The sequence below is a fragment of the Trachemys scripta genome, chromosome 6 (assembly GCF_013100865.1).
Source record: "Trachemys scripta elegans isolate TJP31775 chromosome 6, CAS_Tse_1.0, whole genome shotgun sequence".
In the NCBI taxonomy this organism is placed as follows: Eukaryota; Metazoa; Chordata; order Testudines; family Emydidae; genus Trachemys; species Trachemys scripta.
In genome coordinates, this window is record NC_048303.1 from 91,376,778 (window position 1) to 91,399,048 (window position 22,271).

Here is a 22,271-nt window from a genome sequence, read left to right on the forward strand (position 1 = left end):
GGGAGTGGGTTCATCATCATGTTCATTTTTTGCAGGGAAGTGTTTGCAGCTACTGCCCTGCATCTATTGTGTTTCCTCCCTCCTGCCTCAGTCCATGCTGCCTTGTAGAGTGTGAGGCTACATTAACAGAGTATTAACCCTTGAGGGCTCAGCAGAGTGCTGGTTCATCATTTAGCAGCAAGGAATTCCCTGGGAAATATTCCACCTTAACCAAGCTTCACAATCATTCATTGCTGTGTACAATATTAAACTGTTTGTTTAAAACTTGTAATGTATATGTATATAATGTCTTTTGCCTGGCAAAAAAAATTTCCCTGGAACCTAGTCCCCCCTCCCCCATGTACACTAATTCTTATGGGGAAACTGGATTCACTTAACATTGTTTTGCATAAAGTCGCATTTTTCAGGAACATAACTACAACCTTAAGTGGGGCATTACTGTATCTACTTCAGCTCTCTTTGTTCATTTACTGTTATTGGTCCTATCTAATGTTGAGAATTTGAGGAAGTCAATACAAAAAAAAAAAGTTACCAAAAACCTGAATATACAAAATTTGCCAAAACAATATAATGGAATATTTAAATATCCAAATATATATTAAAAATATTCAAAAATATCATGGAAGATTTTGAAGAATTCACTTTTCACAAGACATCCATAGTGTTAAAGTGAGGTTTTATGTTGAAAAAGGATTATGTAAAAATACCTTCTTACTCAACAGATCTGCACCCTGTGTGTGGATTCAGTCATATCTGCTGACTTTAGTCACAAAAGAAAAAAAAGACTTTACTGCTTTTTACTCGTTAGCCCTGCAGAGACAGTACAGCAAAGAGCAATTGAATGGGATTCTATTTCTTCTTGTGCATCATAAACAGAACTGTTTACTAACTTCCAGTTACACTTGTGCAAACTCATTGAAAGCAATAGAGGTACACAGGCATCAATGTGGCTTCAATTTCTCCTGCAGAACCCTTTATTACTAGTGATGATATAGAAGGAATAAATAAAAGAAACCCAGCTTAATTCTGAGGTCCCAGGCAGAGATTGCTGGTCTAGCAGTTAGAAAAAACACCTTTTTACTAGGAAACTAGTCACATTTGACCTGGAATCACTGAGACAAACAGATTCTCACATTGTATTTTATTTGTAAAAGGCACTTTAGAGTAGAACTGCACTTTAAGAAAGTCACTGCCTCAAAACTGCAATAGATGTACTGACGGCTTATACAACCTTTTGTCAAAGTAAAGCTGCTAACAAGTATATTTTTCTGATCAAATTTATTTCAAATATCTTTCATTAAAAAAGGTATTGCAGACATAGGAAGGTCAACAGCAGCATGTAGACAGACAAACAGTGCTGCAAGAGGGGATTCTATGGAAAGCTGAGTGGACCTCTCGATCAGGACTTACAAGTTTTAACAACCGAGACCAAAAAAGTTACACTCTTTTGTCCACTTTGGTAGTATTTGAAATGAAAGTGAGCCAACACAATGTCATTCCATCTGCTTGAAGAAAGGTGAACTCTTTCCTTAATAAAGCTTTAAAAATTAACCAGTCAAAAATAGCTTATTCATAAGATTACAAAATTGTCTAAAAACTCATTAAGTGACATCATCAACTTGAGATCTAACTTGTTTTACAAAAATGGTTTCAGGTACTCCCATCTGCTCCACAGTCTCTTCCCCCCACCCCCTTTTTTAAAGAATGTCTCTCTTCCCCTGATTAGGGTGTGCATGACCCACATCAACAACAGAGGAAACCTGCTGACCAAATACTGTATAGGAGAAACATTAAAACTAGCTATATATAAATACCATTCCCAGTAACCTTGGCTGTTACTTAGAAAATTATAGTAGCTAAAATTTTGAGAGGGAAGAAGTATGATTTTTAAGTTGAGTGCATCTCTAATCGGAGATCAAGAACACTGGATCACGCCTGTATTTGTAAGTTTGCTTCTGATATGACATTCACTGTAGCTAAAGGAGGGCAGCAGGTCAAACCACAATCTTTGACTACTTCATTTAGAAGAGCGGATCCATGTCACAAATGCAGCAATTTTGAAGACGTATGTCTAAGGTGTTTTTTGTTTTTTTTTTTGTTTTTTTTTTTTTAAACAAAGCCTATGATACTCAAATATGTTTTTTGCTGCTCAAAATACCTCAAACTGCCAAAATGAAAAAGCGGGACATAGTGAGTGACAAAGACCCAAAATGAGAGACAAAAATATGTTTATGCAGGAAAATTAAATGATGAAAGATTCATTCCTTTAGCATGAATAAAGCATAAAATAACTTCCGATTCTTTATTTCCAGGTAAAGAACTTTTAACACTAAATGTGAAGGACAAAAAATGTGTGTGAAGGAACCCTGACTTTTCTTTATTTCTTAAGAATGTCACTGTTCAAGAATGACATACATGACTTCAGGTACATTATATATTACATGGTACAGTGAATAGTCCAGTATTGACTAGTATGAAGGAGTTTGAGGCAGCTATCGCTAAATCATGGCACTTGCAACTTATTTCTCTCCTCTCCATCACATCTACCTTCCTTTTCATTCTGTATAATGTAGTTACATAAAGCAAAGCAGTCAAATAGTGTGAAAAAGGTAGAGGTGGTGAAAAGAGGTTGCAGGATTAGAAAGCTAAAAACCAGTGTAACTACAATTAAATTCTTCAATTCTGGTTCCATGCCAACACTATTAAAGCAAAATAGCAGGAAAGGACGTGTATAACTAAGCTTGGCAGATTTTTTTTTTTTTTTTTTTTTTTTTTTAATTTTGACAATTCGTATTGATTTTTATTTTTTACAGCTGTGGCGGGTAGGGTTGGGGATAGGGCAGTACAAACACAGTGGCTGCAGGGGTCTCTATCTGGCTGAGGAGCACAAGACATCAGGGTACAACATGTGGGGGAGGCTGCAGTTGTCCTGGCCCCAGTGGCGCAGAGACCCCTGGCCAGGACTGTAAGGAGGAGGATGAGCCCCTTGTCACAGGGAAGTCCACCCCACTGCTGAACAGTTTCTGCCTGGGGATGGTTCTGCCACTCCTGGATAGTGAGTGAGTGGATGAGGCTGTGACAACAGAGCTAAAGAGAGCTCCCTGCATGGTCACAGGGTCAATGACACTGGATCCCTGAAGGCACAAGGTATGGGGAAGGCTGGAGTCCTGGTGGGCTGTAGTAGAGACCTTTGGGTAGTGTCATGAGGAGGAAATGTCCCCAGCTGCAGGGGAGGCCACATCACTGCTGAATGGCTTCTGGTCAGGGACAGAGCCATTCAGCAGTGGAGTGAGCTCCTACACAGCCAGGGACGATGACAACAACTTCTCACAGCTCTGGCTAGGGTCTCTGCTCTGCTGGGCCAGGACTACAGCCTTCCCCTACCATATGCCTGCAAGCATCAGGCATCACCAGCCCCACTCACCAGCCAGGAGCATGGGAGCCATCCCGAGGCATTTGAGATTTGGTACATTTGATCAAGCATTGGGTTGCCTTTTTAAAATATACCTTTTCTTTGTTATTGCTCAGTAAGGGAGACATTGTCACTGCATAATCCTATGGATGAGGAAAATATAGTCATAAGGAAAAATATTATAGTACACTAATGGGATATAACCTAGCTACAATTACAAAATTTAATTTTTTAAACGTATCCTGGTTCTCTGGCAGATCTACAAGATAAACAGGTTAAAGGCAAAATAAATAATAAAAGTAAAATATGGAAAACCTAGCATTAATTTTATGGCAATTTTCAAGCAGTCACACTGGGAATACAAAATGAAGAAAAATTACACACCACTGTAGTTGTATTAAAAAGACATGTAACATGCAGAAACACATATCTGATTTGAACATTAAGTCCTACATATAGTTGATCAGAATCTTTAAAAAAAAAAAAAACAAACAAAACAAAAAAACCCCAAAGCAATGAATTTTACAGTAGATGGTTTGGAAATCTGCTCTGTTTCCATCCATACCTTCCCTCCTTAAACACAGACAGAAGTATGAAAATATATATATATATTAATATTTATTTATTTGGGGGGAGGAGGGAGGGAAAGAAAGGGAAGGAAAAAAAAAAAACAAGAAACCTGTGAATCCATGTTTCTGGACTCTTCGGAAACTTCGTTAATGCCAGTTTTCCAAGATGTAAATCCTTAACTGGACTTAAAGTGCCAGATAATATTAGTTCTTTCCTGCGAAAGAAAAAAAAAAATCCACTTGTACACCTAATTTTTCCTTTAAGGGTGCAAGTCATTTTCTTTGAAACATAATACAACCAACTATGATATCCAGAATATAAACTTTAAAAAAATTACCAAAAAACCTTCAAAAATTGAAGCAGCCATTTTATTGTAACCAGATAGCGTGTTTTTAAAGTAAAAATCTGTGTTCTACATTTTGAATTGGACAAACGGTCTATATTTCTCTCTGTGGTAATTCATCCTGAAATGATGACACAACTTTACAAAGTAGATCTGTTCCTGAGTTGCACAATATTTTGCAGTAGAAAACTTAACATGTGCTAACATTGGCATGCAAAACAATTTTTTTTGGACTGATTAGGACTAACTTTAAACACCCTAGAGCTATCTTCCAAAGCCTTCCCATAAGATACACACATTTCAAAAAGACAGTTATGCACAAGCAAGCTCCACTGACAGCAATCACTCATACACAACTCCTGTTGACAATTAAAAGCTACAAAGAAAAGCATTCATGAAATTACTATTGTGCTTCAAGACAGTAGCATCACTTATTTTACATTTTAAAAGCATCTTAATGAAATAGTTCTCTACACATATATAAATAGATTGAAATAGGGGTTAAGGTTGGTATTAGGTATCACTAACTTAGAGGACAAAAAAAATTCATTAGAAGTGTATTGTAGGGTTATTTTGAAAACAAACTTGAAAGCCAGACCAGTTTAGGTTTAGTTACTCTTATAACAGAATATTTAGTAAAAGTCTCCCCAAACCTTAATTCTCAACCCGTCTGTCACAACCCCTCCCCTGAACACTTGTGAGACAGGCACATTATGGTGAAATCTTAGAGAAGCCTCCAGCTATATGGATTTCATATCAGTCCAGACACCTGCATAGCAATGAGATGCTGCTGGCACAAAGCTCGAACCTGAGCACTGTGGCCCTGATCTAGAAAAGCACTTAAGTATATGCTTAAATAAGCATGAGTAGTCCAATGAAAGTAAGGAAAAAATGCCTAACATATTTCCACAGTGGTCTGACTTAATTGCCCATGCATAACTAAAGAATGAAAGGAGGCTGAAAATTTTCATTCTAAAATATATCAATGTGACAGCACTAGTGAATGAAGTCAGTTACTTCTAGAACAACCAGATTTTTAAAATGAGAAACTAGGACAGCTACTTCAGAACAGGATGGAAAAAAGGGGAAAGTAAGGCATAGGATGGCTTAACTGATGGGACAGAGAAGAGAGCACCCCTTTCTTTTATTTATATATATATATATATATATATATAAAAAATAACAGTATAAGTTTTAAACAAACAATTTAATACTGTACACACCAATGATGATTGTGAAGCTTGGTTGAGGTGGTGAAGTCAGAGGGTGGGATATTTCCCAGGGAATGCCTTAAAGCTAAATGATCTAGCACTCGGCTGAGCCCTCAAGGGTTAACACATTGTTGTTAATGTAGCCTCACACTCTAAGGCAGCACAAATGAAGGGAGGGGAGACAGCATGGCAGACAGAGACACACACCGTGTGTGTGTGTGATGTGCATTGCCCCTTTAAGCACACTGATCCCACTCTAAGTACATTGCCTTTTTAAGTAGATCAGCAAGTTGAGGCAGCAGCTGCTGCCAGCAAGCTCCCTTAGTTTTGAGCCCTGTCTTGTCTCCCCGCTGCTCTATGGAGATGGCATAAGCAGGGGGGGCAGGAGCAGGGGGGAGGGGGATACCCTGACATTAGCACCCCTCTACCCTCACAGCAAGCAGGAAGCTCCCGAGAGCAACTCCAGCACACGACAGTGGGGGGGAGGGACAGCTGAACTGCCCCGCAATTGTTAGCCTGCTGGGCAGCTGCCACACAGGGAACTTAAGGGAGCGGGGAGCTGACGCGGGGCTACCAGTCCACCCTGGTTCCAAGCCCCCACCTGCTAGCTCCAATGGGCTCCTCTTTCTGCAAGTGGTGGACAAAGCAGGTGGCTGCCAAACGACGTTATAAGGGAGCATTGCACAACTTTAAATGACCATGTTCTCTAATTGATCAGCAATGAAACAATGTTAACTGGGACGACTTTAAGTGAGGAGTTACTGTAAGTCACTAGGACCAGATGATATTCACCCAAGAGTTCTGAAGGTACTCAAATATGAAACTGCAGAACTATTAACTGTGGTTTGTAACTTATCGCTTACCAGATGACTGGAGGACAGCTAATGTAATGCTGATTTTTAAAAAAGGCTCCAGATGCAATCTTGGCAATTACAGGTTGGTAAGCCTAACTTCAACCAGTTTGCATGGTACTGAAACTACAACAGAGAACAGAATTATCATGTACGCTATGTATCGAATATGTTGGGGAAGAGTCAATGTAGCTTTTGTAAAGGAAAATCATGGCTCACCAATCTATTTGAATTCTTTGAGGGTGTCAACAAGCATGTGGACAATGGTGATTCAGTTGATACAGTGTACTTGAACTTTCAGAAAGCCTTTGACAAGGTCCCATACCAAAGGCTCTTAAGCAAACTAAGCAGTCCTGGGATAAAGAGGCAAGGTCTTCTCATGGACAGATAACTGGTTAAAAGATAGGGCACAAAGAGTAGGAATGGTCAATTTTCACAAGAGAGAGAGGCAAATAGCAGGGTCGTCCAAGAATCTGTACTGGGATCTATGTTTTGAACATATTCATAAGTGATCTATTTAAAAAGGTTTAAGGGTGAGGTGGCAAAGTTTTCAGATGATACAAAATTACTCAAGATAGGTAAGTCCAAAGCTGACTGCAAAGAGATCTCACAAAACTGGGTGACTTGGCAACAAAATAGTAGATACAATTAAATGCTGATAAGTGAAAAGTAATGCACATTGGAAAATAATCTCAACTATACATCCAAAATGCCAAGATCTAAATTAGATGTTACTAATCAAGAAAGATCTTGCAGTCTTTGTGGATAGTTCTCTGAAAACATCTACTCACTGTGCAGTGGCAGTCAAAAAAGCTAACAATGTTAGGAATCATTAGTAAAGGGATAGATAAGACAGGAAATATAATGCTACTATATAAATCCATGGTACGCCAACACTTTGAATACTGTGTTTAGTTGTGGTCACCTCATTTCAAAAGAGATATTATAATTGGAAAAGGTGTAGAGAAAAGCAATGAAAATGATTGGTGTATAGAACAACTTCCATATGAGGAAAGATTAAAAAAAAAAAAAGACAGGAAAGAGAAAAAGAGACAACTAAGTGGGGATATGACAGAGGTCTATAAAATCATGAATGGCGTGGAGAAAGTGAATAACACAATAGGCAGCAGATTTAAAACTAACATAACGAAGTACTTCTTCACACAATAAATGGTCAATCTGTTCAGCTCATTGCCAGGGGATGTGATGGTCAAAAGTATAAGTGGGTAAAAAAAAGAATGGAGATAAGTTCATGGAGGATAGGTCCCTCAATGGCTATAAACCAAGACAGTCTGATGCAATCCCATGCTTTGTCCCCCCTAATCCTCTGACTGCCAGAAGCTGGGACTGGATGACAGGGTTGGATTACTTGATAACTGCCTTGTTCTGCTCATTCCTTCTGACGCATCTGGCAATGGCTGTTGTCAGAAGGCAGAATATTGGTCTAGATGGACCACTAGTCTGACCCAGTATGCACATTATGTTCTTATATACTTCCATTTAAAACAAAAAAATGGATTCAACTTTCAGCAGCAGCAATACAGCTACAGAGAACATTACTTATAGCAACACCTGAAAAATTTACATATGGTGTTACAGAATGGGTTCAATGGGGGTTTTTCTGTTTAAAAGCCCCATGAATTTTATCATTTCAAATATACCCAAAGATACGTTTTTCTCATGATAGCCAACCCTTTACTGCCATATTTCCCTTTTCTTTAATCAATGACACTTCAAAAATCAGTTCACAGCACCAACCTGGATAATTATATTATAGGCTGGGGAAGAAAGTATATTTTTTTATCTGGATCGGACAACTATTCACTACAAATACAGTCTTAATGGACTGATTTCTTTATTTTCCCCAACTGCAAGAAACCAATTGAACTGAGAAAATCTCCATGTGTAAATATTTAAAACACCTAGATTTAAAACTGCAATTTCTTGTTTAAAACCCCCCAAACTATTATTTAAACCTGTCCCTAGCCCTTGGGTGGGGATGGAAAGAATATGGAAAGAGCTTTTCCCCGCTTCTGTGCCCTGTGCAAGGGGGACATCAATTGCAGTCTCTGTGCTTAGGGGAGTGCAAAGAACTGCTTCTATTGGGCATCCCCAGGAAAAGGGAGGCAAGTCCCTGCTGCTCCTCCTCTATGTGCACTGGGGAAGTAGGGCTATGTTATCCTAAGTGATGGTCAAGCCTGCACAGTTCCCATGTGGACTGAAAAAAATCAGAGGATATGCTTGGGACAGGGCATGTCCACACTCCTCCTCCCATTGAGAAGTATATCTAAATATCATAGTATGACTCAGTCTGATATTCAGCTTGGATGACCAGCAGTGCCATCAGCAAATGGAATATTAGAGTCAAAATAATCAAGGTGCGACATCCTGATGGAGGTAGAATTAAAATAATGACAGCTATGGAAAAGGTCAATCTCATGTTTGTAACGAACGAATCAGAGGGAAGTGTGAAGGTGGTACCAATTACAGAAAAGCTGAGGGAATTCCAGCTTTGATCTTCATTTCACATGCTCAAACCATCTGAAGTACATAGAGGAAACAGGGTATTAAACTTGGAAGCGGAGGGTAAGAGAAGGGTCAGAAGACCCAGAACTATATGGATGGATGTTATACAAAAAGATTTGATTAGATGTGGAGTATCTGAGGAACTGGTTCAAGACAGACTGGAATGGAGAAGACTATTCAAAAAGCTAACCTCCATATAGAGGGGACTAAGGCTAGAAGCAGTAGCAGCAATGAAGGTCAATCAAGCACCTTCTCTCACAATACTGGAACAAGGACACATCTAATTAAAGGGCACAAAACTGCCTTTAATAACGGATAGAAGAAACAGGAATACTTTCTTTCTCTTTTACACAACATATAATTAACCTGTGGAACTCTACCTCAAAATGTTATTGAGACCCAGAGCTTAGGAGAAATTAAAAAAGGTTAGTAGAACTCAAAAAGGGGTTAGCCATTGACATGGATAATAACTTCCAGTTTCATAAACGGTGGTATAATTTTAAAAGGGATGTAGCATTCAGGGCATCAACCAACCACTATTCACTTACATTAGGAAAAAACTTCCCTTATGAGCAGGTTATTCTAAAGTTGTTCATTATGTGGATCTGACAAATTCCTGTGAAGTGTCCAGTATTAGCCACTTTTCGAGATTGCATAGTTGACTAAATAGACCATTACTCTAATCCACTTGGTGAAGTCCTGTGCAGTACAGGGAGTGGAATCAAGTCCTGAGTTCTAATCCTGGCTCTGCCAACAATTTCCTATATCAGGCTGAGCAAATAGCTTTACTTTCCTGTCTGAGTTTCCCTAACTATAAAATGAGCACAATAGTAATTACAAACCTACATGTAAAGCAATATAAAAATGCTAAGTACAATTATGATGTGCTTAAGTGACAAGGAGCACTTAGTTTCCTCTCTTCCCAGGTGGTTGGAAAGAAAAGAGTGTGTATGCACATTCATTCTAGTAGCTCCCTTCCTCATGTCTGCAGTGGGTAGGGATCTCCGGATAGGTCTACACTCTAAACTTACATCAGCATAACTACGTCACTCAAAGGTGTAAAAAATGAGCAATGCAGTTATACAGTGAAACCCTGCTATATCGGGATAATTGGGGTCCAAAAAATTTGATAGCGATAAATGTGGGGTCGCTTTCTAGCCGGGTTATGAAAATTTACCATTTCAAGCCGGTCAGTTTAAGTCTTGTAAAAATATGGAGTAATGCAACCAGAGTAAAAAAAAAAAAAACCCACCACCAACGGTTATCCCAGCGTGTTTTAAACACAAAAGTAGTAATTTAATTACATGTACATGAAAGAAACATGTGATATCGACTATACTGATCATTGCGCAGAGTGCAAAGTCAATCTGGTCGCATGACTCCATAATTTTAAATTTCATCATCACTTCTTAAAAAAAAAAAAACCTATCTAGTGTGGTCTGCTTATTTGCCATGGACTGTTGGCTTCTAGCAAAGTCAAGAATGCTTCTGAGTTGGAGGATTTTGACGCTGTCCACATCTTGAGTTTCCAGCCACCTCAAACTGGCTTCTAGGTGTTTTACTGCCTCGGACACTTTTGGTGGGGGGAGTTGAGGTGCCATCATCGTCGTCATCATTAGCGCCACTGGCTTCAGTCTCTGGTGATGCAGCTTCATTCTTCCTGTTGACATTTGCAACCATTTTGTCATCTGAGATGTGTTCATATATGGGGCAGATGTCATCTGCTGAAAACAAGTTGAGGAGATCATGAGGACTGTGCTCGTATTCTCCGAGTGCTTCTTCGGCTAAACGTACGTTGTCTTCAATGAATCTTGTAAATTCAGGCTCGTCGTCGTTACCATCATCGTGTGTAGATGACAGAAAAGCTGGACCAAGACCCTTTATCCAGCATTGTTCAATGCAACGTGCAGAGATAGCATCCCAGGCTTTCCCGCCGAAGCGACAGACTTCTTTCAAATTGAGTGATGCCAGTGATGTGTTGACGGAGGAGTTGTTATCTGCTACCATCCGCTTGATCATTTCGTGATGATAGTTTTGCTTAAATACCAATATTATGCCTTGGTCCAGTGGCTGGATTTCTGATGTAGTGTTCTTCGGGAGATAAGAGACTTTAATCTTGCCGTCATGACTGATGAGATCTTCCGCTGGGGGTGGGGGTGGGCAGGGCAATTATCCAGCAGGAGGAGAGGTTTTTCCTTCTGCTTGAGTTTTTGCAAGTGAGCCCAAACAGCTGGCACGGAAGTTTTATGGAATCAGTCTTTAAATATGCAGCTATTCATCCATGCATTCTTGCTGTTGGTGTATTCAAAGAGAAGGTCCTTCATATTAACATGATGAAAACATCTGGGAGACCTCGCTTTTCCCATCGTCAGAGCTCTGACTTTGTGGCTGTCAGACTTGACGACGCAAAACAAGAGTGACTCGGTCCTTCCTCTGCTTAAAGCTTTTTTAAGCTCAATTGGGTAGGAATCAGCAGCCTCTTTATCAGCTGAGCGGATTTCCCCAGACACAAGAACTTGGCTTATAGTGTGCCTTTTCTTTAATCTGTCCAGCCAGCCGTTACTTGCCTTAAATTTGGATTCATTTCCATTGACAAGGCGATCAAATTTCTCTGCTTGAGCTTTCAGAATAGGGCCAGAAATGGGAACTCCTTCTGAGCGAGCCTGGACAAACCATTGGTACAAGGCTGAATCTAGGCTTTCATCATTAGCAAACTTGACCTTTTTACCCTGTAAACCAGTTTCTGCTTCAAGAATACAGGGTAGGCTACGGAGCTTTTCTTCTTTTTTCCACCCTCGCAGAGTGGACTCGCTAATTCCTAGATCTCTAGCAAGCTGAGTTTGTTTGCCCTTCTTTAATTGATCCAGGGCATACAATTTCTCTTGGGCAGAAAACGACTTGTGTTTGCGAACTGGCGTATCCATAATAGTAAAATATTTTAAAAAAATATAGGAAATTAATAACAAGCTCATAGGCAAACACCATACACGTGTACAACCCGAGAGCTAAGTGCAATGGGCCTGCAATGGCCAGGAGTCACTTTATCCTATAAGACCGAAAGAATGCAGTTTATTTATAAGTGTCGTAAAAAACAGTATTCCGGCAAAACATGAACAGTATTACGGCCTTAAAGGGGAGCCAACTTATGATTGCGTTATATCCAAATTCACATTATCGCGGGGCATGTTATTGCGAGGTTTGACTGTACTGACCTAGCCCCCAGGATAGACAGCACTAGGTCGATGGCAGGGTTTCTGCCACCGACACAGCTACTGCCACTCATGGAGCTGAATTAGCTTTCTTGTCAGCGCAGTCGAATCTTCACTGAAGCACTACGGCAGCGGTGCAGCTCTGCCACTGCAGCATTTTAATTGTAGACTTGTCCCAAGAGTATCAGACCGCTCAGTGCTCCCTAAGTTGCCCCAGGAGTCAGGCAAGAATGGAAATGCTCTTTAGAGCAAAGCTTCATTTGCATTACCTGTTGTCAGCAAGAGTGAACCAAATGCTGATCAAATGTAAAGTCTTGATGAGTGTGACATCCTACCTCCTGACAATATAAAATCTAAGTATTTAACATACTATCTTAATGGATTACATTGAAAGAAGCTACCTGGCAAAAATTTTATTGATAACTACCTTCTATAGCCAGTTTAATACAGTGTGAACAAAGAATCATAGTTCACATAATTATTCATTGGGGTAACCTCATACAACACACTGACTCAAAATATGCTAGCTAGCAAGCAGAGATGCAGTTTTATATTAAATTTGATCTAAGATAAAAATGTTCACTGATACATGAACAGGACCAGTAACCATGGTCCTTCGGTAAAATATATTCTTTATCTTGCGTATCTCTTCAGATAAAGTGGCATAACCCTTAATTTGTTTTTGTTTTTTTGTCTCTCTCTCTCTCCACATACACACATACACACTGAAATGCAACAGATTAGCTACAAAGGAAATCAGGAAGGAAAAGATTGTAAAAGTTCTTTCAGCACATCTTATCAAAACAGCAGTCATTATGATGTTAAATCCCACTTAAAACAAAGCTTATGGCAAACTCAGACTTAAGGCAGCTGGCCAAGCTCTCTGTGATATCATTTGCTGAGTGTGACATACCTTACATTCCATGCAGTGGTGAAGTCTGGGTTTAGCAGCAGCAGCGTACACGTGATATCTATCAATTCTAAAAGATAAAACAAACAAAAACAAACAAAAACACATGAATGATTAACAGTGGTAAAATAAAACATCAATGCTTCTCCCCTCTTTATGCCTCCATACTTCCTCAAAGCCTCTTTTCTCTGACTTGTTCTTACTGCAACACACCTCCGTGAATATTGCTGAGTTCCAGTCCAGAGAAAGAGGTAGCTCAAACTGGAAGGCTGACACATAGTTGGTTTAGTTTCTTCGCCTTCCATGGTAAGTACAACTCTACCTTGATATAACGCTGTCCTCAGGAGCCCCCCCGCAAAAAAAAAATCTTACTGTGTTATAGGTGAAACTGCGTTATATTGAACTTGCTTTGATCCACCAGAGTGCGCAGCCCCGCCCCCCCAGAGCACTGCTTTACCACATTATATCTGAATTCATGTTATATTAGGTCGCATTATATTGATGTAGAAGTGTACTTAAAATAAGTCCCACCTCTTGGGTTCACTGATATCTACATACTCCACTATTATAACTTGGAATCATGACACTCCTCCCACTGGACAACTATGATTCAAAAAGACAATATTCTCAAGTGAATTAAAAGCTATTGGATAGTTCTGAAACAGAGATTGTATGAGATCTTTGAGCATTCTAGTCCATTTAGTTATTAAAATTGAAAATACACTGTGTGACTTAAACGCACACAAAGTTCTTAAAGTTGTTGAAAAATTGTCGATTGAGATCTTACCACTCAAAACTACAATCATCTCCTGGAACAGTATAACTATTTTTTTTTTTTTAAATATGGAGCTATCCTATCTCCTAGAACTGGAAGACATCCTGAAAGGTCATTGAGTCCAGCCCCCTGTCTTCACTAGCAGGACCAAGTACTGATTTTGCCCCAGATCCTTAAGTGGCCCCCTCAAAGATTGAACTCACAACCCTGGGTTTAGCAGGCCTATGCTCAAACCACTGAGTTATCCCTCCCCCCTTACACATTGGTCTAAGAACTCTGAACTGCAGATAGCAATTTGCTATAGCTGTTCTATGCTGCACACTTTTACCTGTAACTAAATAACCACTACAAAAATTGCACCTATGGAAGGGGAAAATCCCCCACAACTATGCATTAGGAACAGAGAACATCACAAATTCATTTAATAAGTTAGAATCATAGAATCTTGCACAACTACGTAACAGAAAATACTTTTAAATGATTCTGAATAGGCTGCCTCTCCAAAGATTGAGATACTATGACTAATCACTAAATAAGAAATACAGACAGATCCATAAACATCTGTTTGCCTACTCCCCTTTAGACACTGTAGATTTCTACATATATTTAATGATGTAATAAAACTGGAAGGAGCTGCGTGGGTGGCTGACAAACAGAAGAGTTATTTTATTCTAGCCTTGCCTTTCCTTTCCCTCCTGTATTTTGCTGCACTAATCAATTAGTTTGATGCCTACCTAGGTTAAAAAAAGCATAGTGTTATGTGCAGCCTCTCATAAAACACAGTGATAATTCTCAATGTCTCAGGTTTGGTTCTTTAACTCTTGCTTCCAAAAGTCACAAGATCAGGTCAATTAATCTTCCTCAGCATTACAATTCTTAAATATAAATGAACTGGGTAAGGAGAAGCAGCAGCATACAGATCTTCTCCAAAATACAAGCAAAATTATCAGTGCTTTTGCTCGCAAGACTGTTAGTCTAGATTCCTTACTGTTCATAATATATTCAAAAAGGTTGTACACCAAAGTAATTTGCCAACAAAACAAGTATTTTCAGTTCAGCTGCATCCTCATGAAGCAGCAGCACTGGATTACAATTTGTTTTAAGAGCTAGGGAAGGGGAGAAAAAGCAAGGGGTATCTGCAGGGAGCTAAATCCATGGATGGTTCAATTAAAATGACTGGACATACAAAAAACTAGTAATCAACTGCCTATATTAACTACAATGGGGAACATTAATCCCCCAAGGCCCAGGGAGGTCCACAAGCAATTCTCTGGGCAAGCCTAGCCAGATTCACCCTTCATTTGGTATTTCTGCCAGAAAAAGGTGAATTTAATCATGTGACGTTCCATAGCCTTGGCCATCAAGGCTCCTGTCTAGGAGCCTGAAGCAGTGAATCAGTTCATCCCTTGGCCACCTTATCAATATGCTCAAGTGCAGCCAGTACCACCCAATTACATAAAACTTGGAAAAAATAAATAAATTGTGTATTAGAGATGAGCCAGAGTCCTGTATCTGGATTTTAATGGTTTGGGCAAACTGGGACCTGAAACCAGCTCACGCAGGCCCTGATCCAGCAAAGTACTTAAGCACATGCTTAATTTTAAAGTATGTGAATAGTCCTATTAAAGTACATGGGATTACGCATGTGCTTAAAGTTAAACATGTGATTAAGTACTTTGCTGGTTACAGGCCTAATGGTTTCGGGTTTTGCTAACCCAAAACTTGACCAACGAGGCTTAGCAAAAGCACTGCTGGTTTTATCCATTACTAGATCACCACAAGCATCAAGTGATGCAACAAAAGCAATTCAGGGGTGCGCAGTAAGTTGTGCCTGCTTCAGACACACCTTTTTCATAATAGCGTCTCAAAAATGAGAAGCAATGATAAGAAAATGGAATATTTAAAATATTTGGAATTTTTTAAAATACTATTTATTTATAGTTACAGACATGATAAAAGGCAAAAGCTCTGAATACACCACCATTACTTAAAAAAAAAAAAAAATCACGTTATACAAACATGTCAGACTTATCCTTTTTCAAAATAGATCAAGATAATAAAGGAGATAATGACTCTTCTAAAGTAAATTCACCACAAATGCAAGATTCATCTAAGCAACCTACTAGATGACAAAATGGTCATTTCTTGTAAGGAAGAAAACACAGAGATGGACATACATCACTGCTAAATGTGAACCAGCATAACTCCCCCACTTGGGCAATTGGGATTTTCATATAATTCCTCTGGTGGCTTCTCCAATCTGTGATTATTAAAACAGAAAAATCTCTTGAATGTTCAGTATTATAAATTGCAACCTCCTTTCCTCTCAAGACAAGAAAGAGCCCTGAGCATCTTATTTTGTACATTAATAAATAAATGCTTAACCTAAGGTATTACCAATTCCTGCAATGTAACTCATCACTGGTATAGTATGTTTTCCTTCCTTAGTCCATTCTTTAAGTAATATTGTAGGTGGGGCAGACAGCATGGCTTATGATTAAGGTTGCCTGACATACCCATTATAAGACCCTGTTTTCAGTTGCTTGTAACTTGGCCAAACTTTAACCATTTGGGCTGAATTTTCCATGCTGGATAACTGTCTCATGCTGAAAGTTTTGGGAAAATTTCACCCAGAACGGTTCAGCTGTTTCTGAGAACAAGGCTAAGAAGAAGAAGAAAAAAAAAATTGTAAACATTCTCTTTGAAATACTCTAGTGCCCCCATACTTCGGAGCAGAGATTTGAAATTTGGAAAGGAGCGCCCTTTGTCAGGAATGTGCCTTTTTCCTGTCCTTGTGGAAATCCACCCAAATATGGCCATATTATAAGCCTCTGGGAAAAAAAACTGCAATTTGAACTTGCTTGGTAATTGGGGTCAAGTGAGGTGGGGCCAGCCACAGGAACCAAGAGCATGTCTCTCCTGTGCCCTCAGTGACCCCGTGGCTGGCTTCAAATGCATGTGGGACAAAAACAAAAAAAACAAAAAAAACCACACACAGACCAAGGGAAAGGAAAGTACTAGTTTAAGACAAGGAGTCTGGTAAGACTGGCACTGGAGGAGAGAGAAACTGGCTAGGAAGCCAGGAGGAGAACGAGTGGGAGCCAGTGGGGGGGAAAAGCACAGACTGCATGAGGAGCTGGAGGGAGACTGGGACTGACTGGTCAAGGAAACTATGTTTGGGTGTGGGGACAGGGCGGAAAACTGGAAAGTCAGTGGGGAGATCGGGACTTAGCAAGCCTCAAGGGGGAAAAGTAGGATTGGCTGGGCCAGCAAACTGGTACTAGGATGCACAAGCAACCTTAATTCTGGCTTTTTCCTAGCTTTTGAGTGCTTGACTTTAAAAATCATTGTTAAGGTTGCAATTTTGTTTTTGTGTGTAATTACTATGTAGCCTCACTATACAGTGGGTCAACTGTGCTAAACAAAGTTTTAGCTAAGCTAAATCGGACATTAAAAATAGTTTAAAAACAAACTTTGTTTATACTTGATGTGACTGCACTTGCCAAACTAATGTTAATTAATCCTATTAAGGATTACAACCATGTATCAGACAAATTTCCAAGTTAGTGAACCTTATTATGTCAAGGATCAGGAACACCACCAACTTGAAGTCTATTTATTATTCCATTTAAACTGACTAAAGAGTTAGAGTAGTTTCAGAGATAACACTTCTGTACCTCTGTCTTTTGTGACTGTAAAAAAAAAAAAAAAAAAATCACATTTTACTATGTTAAACATTTCAGCCCCTAATGCCATGTGAAAAACCCACATAAACAAGGGAAGCCAATTGACTATACAGGGAATAGAGTGAAACTATTCAAAAAGTGTTGTCAAATGCATGAAGAGGACAAACAGAAAAAGTACACTTCCTTCACTTAGAATCATCTTAGCCATTACTTGCAAAAATAGCAGATAATTTTTTCTGAGAGAAGTGAGGGTTTTGAGTCTATGGTTCCCTTTATGAATTTTAGGGACATTTTTTGCCATTCTTTCCATGGAAAGCCATGCGTCAGCCATAGGACAAAATAGGAGTGGTTTTCTGCTGCTCCTTTATTTATCCTGTGACAGTACTGCAAAAGCAAGACATGCCTTATGGTCAGATGATTTGGTTACTTTTTAATTCACTTTTAGCAGGTCTTTGCTGCTGGGTGAGGTTTATGCAGAATGCAGCAGCATACTTGCTCATTGCACAGGGCTGCTTTCAGAGAGGAGAGTCTCTTCAGCTGCAAGAAGTGAATGCGGCCCTAGATGCTGTACGTTTATTTTATTTTATTTTATTTTCTGGTCAGCCAAATAAAAACAAAGATGACACGCATACTTTTCGGGGGTGGGGGGGAGAAGGGGACACTATCGGGGGAGACCTGGGGGGAGGAAGGCCCAGGGGGTCAGTGGCTACTCCGGCCACCGCTGAGGGAGGGAGGGAGGCTCAGGAGGCCAATAGCTGCTCCATCTGCTACTCCTCCAGCTCCCCCAGGACCGCTGCCGGGAGCCGCTGAGCTGCAGCTGCTCCGGCTGCCCCTGGGACTGCTGCTCAGGTGGCCCCCAGGACCAGCTGCATCGGCTGCTGCTAGAGCAGTCCCTGGAGCCAGCTGCCCAGGGCTGCCAGAGCAGGGGCTGGTGCAGCGGGGCCAGGGTCACTCCAGCAGAGGCTGGTGTGGCTGGCTGCAGAGCTGCACCAGCAGTAGCTGGTGTGGCTGTCCCCAGGGCTGCCTGAGCAGCTGGCTCCAGGGTCAGCTGCTTGGGTGGTCTTCAGGTCAGCCACAGTGGCCGCTGCAGAAGCCATAGAGATCGCAGGAAGTCATGGAATCCGTGACCTCTGTGACAAACACAGAGCCCTAATTATGGGCATCCTCCTCCATCTCTAGACTGCTCACAGGCAGAGTCCCAGAAGGCTCAAACATCTTCCTTCATATTACCCAGAATATATATATGAAGCTCTTGTGAGAGCTAGCAATTCAAAAGGGACTAACATGCCAACATTAGGTTGAAGACAACCAGTTCTATACCTCACGTAAAACATAAATAATGGAGTGCTTACGATGGACTTCAACCACCTAAATCAAGACGTGTCTACACTAGTGAAAAATTGGGACTAGCGAATATAGATGTCCTTCCCTAATCTAGGCAAACCCTACTTGGGGATACATCTAAAAATCTACCTGGAAACTCAAACTGGTGCAGAGTACTGCAGCTCACTTAGTAAGTGGTATGTCTCATTAGGAGACCCTATTGCATTCTAGGATTTGCATCAGCTGCCTCCTGGTTTCCCAGTGTCATTTAAAGGTAATGGTTTTAACCTAAAATAGCTCTAAATATCTCAGAACCTACCTAAGGTTGCCTTTGTGCCCATGTAATCTTGTCACAGCTACAATCACCAGGACTGAGAGGGTGCTGACAGCAAGGCACGATCTGTGAGGGGCCATGGACTTTGGAGTTCAATGTACCCTTTGGTTTGAAACAGCTCAAATCCATTGGCCATGAGGGTATGCTGTAACGCACTTCTATTTTCCACGGCTTTGGGGCAGGAAAGAGGGCATCTTATAATCTATTGTGTGATATGATGATAGACCTATAAGATGTTTGAGTATTCTCGTGCCACTGTAGCAAAGCACTTTCAACACAGTCCTCCTTTCCTTTCTTGTTCACATTTTTAAAGTATATTAGCATGATCCTATAAAAAGGAACAGAGGGTCCTGTGGCACCTTTAAGACTAACAGAAGTATTGGAGCCACAGGACCCTCTGTTCCTTTTTACAGATTCAGACTAACACAGATACCCCTCTGATACTAGCATGATCCTGTGACTCGAAGGAGATTCTCCCACCCATCTCTCCACAATGCAATAGATTTGTGGTGGTAACATCCACGCTGCTGTACCAATCTACTGAACAGAGTTTTCAGTCCATTTACAAGAGGTATATTGTATTTTCAGTTTTTCACAGAGAGACAAAGTCTATGTTTCAATGGAATAACAATGGGAAATTTCACATTGCTTAGACAGATCTTACCCTTCATCCATAGCTTACATAAAACACAACTTTGTTTTACAGAAAAAGTGATTTTATCAATAAAAGTCATTTGTCAAATTTCATAGCTTCCCTCCTCTCTAACTTATACTCCCACAAATGAAGCAGAACTTAACATCCTTTTTAGGAAAAGGGCTGTGAAAACTATTCAAAGTCAGCAATATCTTTAGAAATTTGCGAAAGTGAATTAATAAAGTAAACAGGAGCTCTAGAATATCGATTTGTTTATATAAACGATTTCCCCCTTGGGTCCTATAAGCCTTGAAAATCCCTCACTCCTCTTCCACCAAAAGCTATATATCACCAGTCTCCTGACCAAGGAGAGTTAGATAAAATTTCCTCCCAACACAGTAACATTTCTCCTGAATTAGGCAAAGGAATAGCTTCTCTCTACGCCACTTACAACTTGGGGACAAAAAAGGAGTTGGAATCTCAACTAGGTAGAAACAACTTGCAATTTCCTCTCCCCCTCCCCATTTCACTAGGTTATTCCAATACACTACCAAGTATACCTTTAAAGTGGACTGTGTTGTATCAGAGATGATCAGAAACTATATACTAGGAAAGATACAGGAATTCAGTCAGCCAAGTAACTTACCATCTTTGTTCAGCCATTGCTTTCTTTGTCTATAGAGGAGGAGTTTGTTGTGGACATATGGCAAAAGAAGCTTGACACACCAACTCTCCACGCCAAGCTTGTTTTCTACGAGGACTATAGGGCTCCGGTTATACCTGGCTTCAGGACAGGGTATTAACCCAATTTCATCTCTTAAAAATAAACACAAGTAAAATATAATTAGACTACTTATTTGCTTTTACCAGTTATTACTCTAAAGTTAACAGTCTGCCCACTTCTCCCATTCTACTTGGCCCATATTTTTCCCCCTTTTCTGATTTCTATGTCTTTTACCTCTGCCACCTTCTTGGTTCTTGAACTTCAGATGTGAGAAAACATAACCTGGAAGCTTCCCAGACATCCCACTTAAATACGCCTTCCTAACTAAATGCCTCATACAGTAAAATTAACTTAACAAATAAGCTTCTTAAAATCTCTCTCAGACTCTATGAAGAAGGCAATGGGGTAAATTTTTTACCAGCTACGTTAAGCAAGAGGCAGTGATTGCCAATATGAGGACCTCAGACATCTACAACAGAGCCCGTGGCTATCCCCTTATCTTTTAGGGGGAAGTGCTAGGCAGCTCATATCTTTGAAGTGATCTAGCTAGGCAACTTGATTCAGGATCAAGCTTTGCATCCTGGAATGTGTAGTCTCTACAGGCTGCATCTCTGTTCCAGTGTGAAAATTAGATGTGGCTCTTGAGCAAACTTTTCCCAACCTTGCATCGAGGGATATATATTTTTGGCTTCATCTGGAGATCAAGTTATATACTGTATTTATTCATTCAGACAAGATATACTTCATAAACCTTGCAAGCCTGTCATGCAAGTTTACCAGCCTATGCTAAAAAAAAAAAAAAAAAAAAAAAAAAAAAAAAAAAAAACCACCCTACATACCTCCTTTTACCATGATGAGGGGAGAAAGAAAAAAGAAAAAAACAAAACAAAAACACGACACTCCTATTTATTCACTCAACCTCCCAGCCACTCCACAAAACACATTCATCAAACAGAATTGCAAGACTACTTTATATACTGTATTTAACAACAAACAGGTAGGGCTTGTTTACGGATGAATAAGCGAGTATGAGACATACCAAGTTTAGAATGCAGACCAGCAAATAAATGTGTAAAATATACGGATGGAAGTATAAAGAACTGAATAAAATTACAGTTCAATCTAAAATCAGTTTATCCAATAACTATACGAGCTACATTAATTCTTCTAACTTGTGGTAAGTCTGAAATTGTGTTTTGGAAGGCAAGTAGACTAAATTGCCATCAATTTAAGCAGCTGAGTGTTATTGTAGATTATAGCAAGTTTTAAATATTGGAAGGGATATCCAGAGTTTGGGAATGTCTACACTACAGCCCTAAGTCGACCTATATTAGGGCCACTGCAGTAATTATTGCAGTGGCTGATGTCCATACTATCCTCCTTCTGTCAGCGATGTGCATCCTCAGCAGGAGCGCTTCCACCAACTGAACAGGTATCAGAGGGGTAGCCGTGTTAGTCTGAATCTGTAAAAAGCAACAGAGGGTCCTGTGGCACCTTTGAGACTAACAGAAGTACTGGGAGCATAAGCTTTCGTGGGTAAGAACCTCACTTCTTGCATATGAAGAAGTGAGGTTCTTACCCACGAAAGCTTATGCTCCCAGTACTTCTGTTAGTCTCAAAGGTGCCACAGGACCCTCTGTTGCTTTTTACAGATTCAGACTAACACGGCTACCCCTCTGATACCTGTTCAGTTGGTGGAAGCGCTCCTGCTGAGGATGCACATCGCTGACAGAAGGAGGATAGTATGGACATCAGCCACTGCA

The 22,271-nt window shown here is 40.1% G+C and overlaps 1 protein-coding gene across 1 annotated transcript in view; it reads right to left on the bottom strand.

Moving 5' to 3' along the window:
- The window catches only part of PTAR1 (protein prenyltransferase alpha subunit repeat containing 1), a 44,775-nt gene that overhangs the window by 15,245 nt on the left and 7,259 nt on the right, over nt 1–22,271 (bottom strand). The window contains exons 2-4 of the mRNA XM_034773676.1: nt 20,431–20,600; nt 13,036–13,102; nt 4,092–4,196 (exon numbers count right to left, since the gene is read on the bottom strand). Of these exons, the coding sequence (XP_034629567.1) occupies nt 4,092–4,196; nt 13,036–13,102; nt 20,431–20,600 (342 nt within the window). The remainder of the gene's footprint in view (nt 1–4,091; nt 4,197–13,035; nt 13,103–20,430; nt 20,601–22,271) is intronic.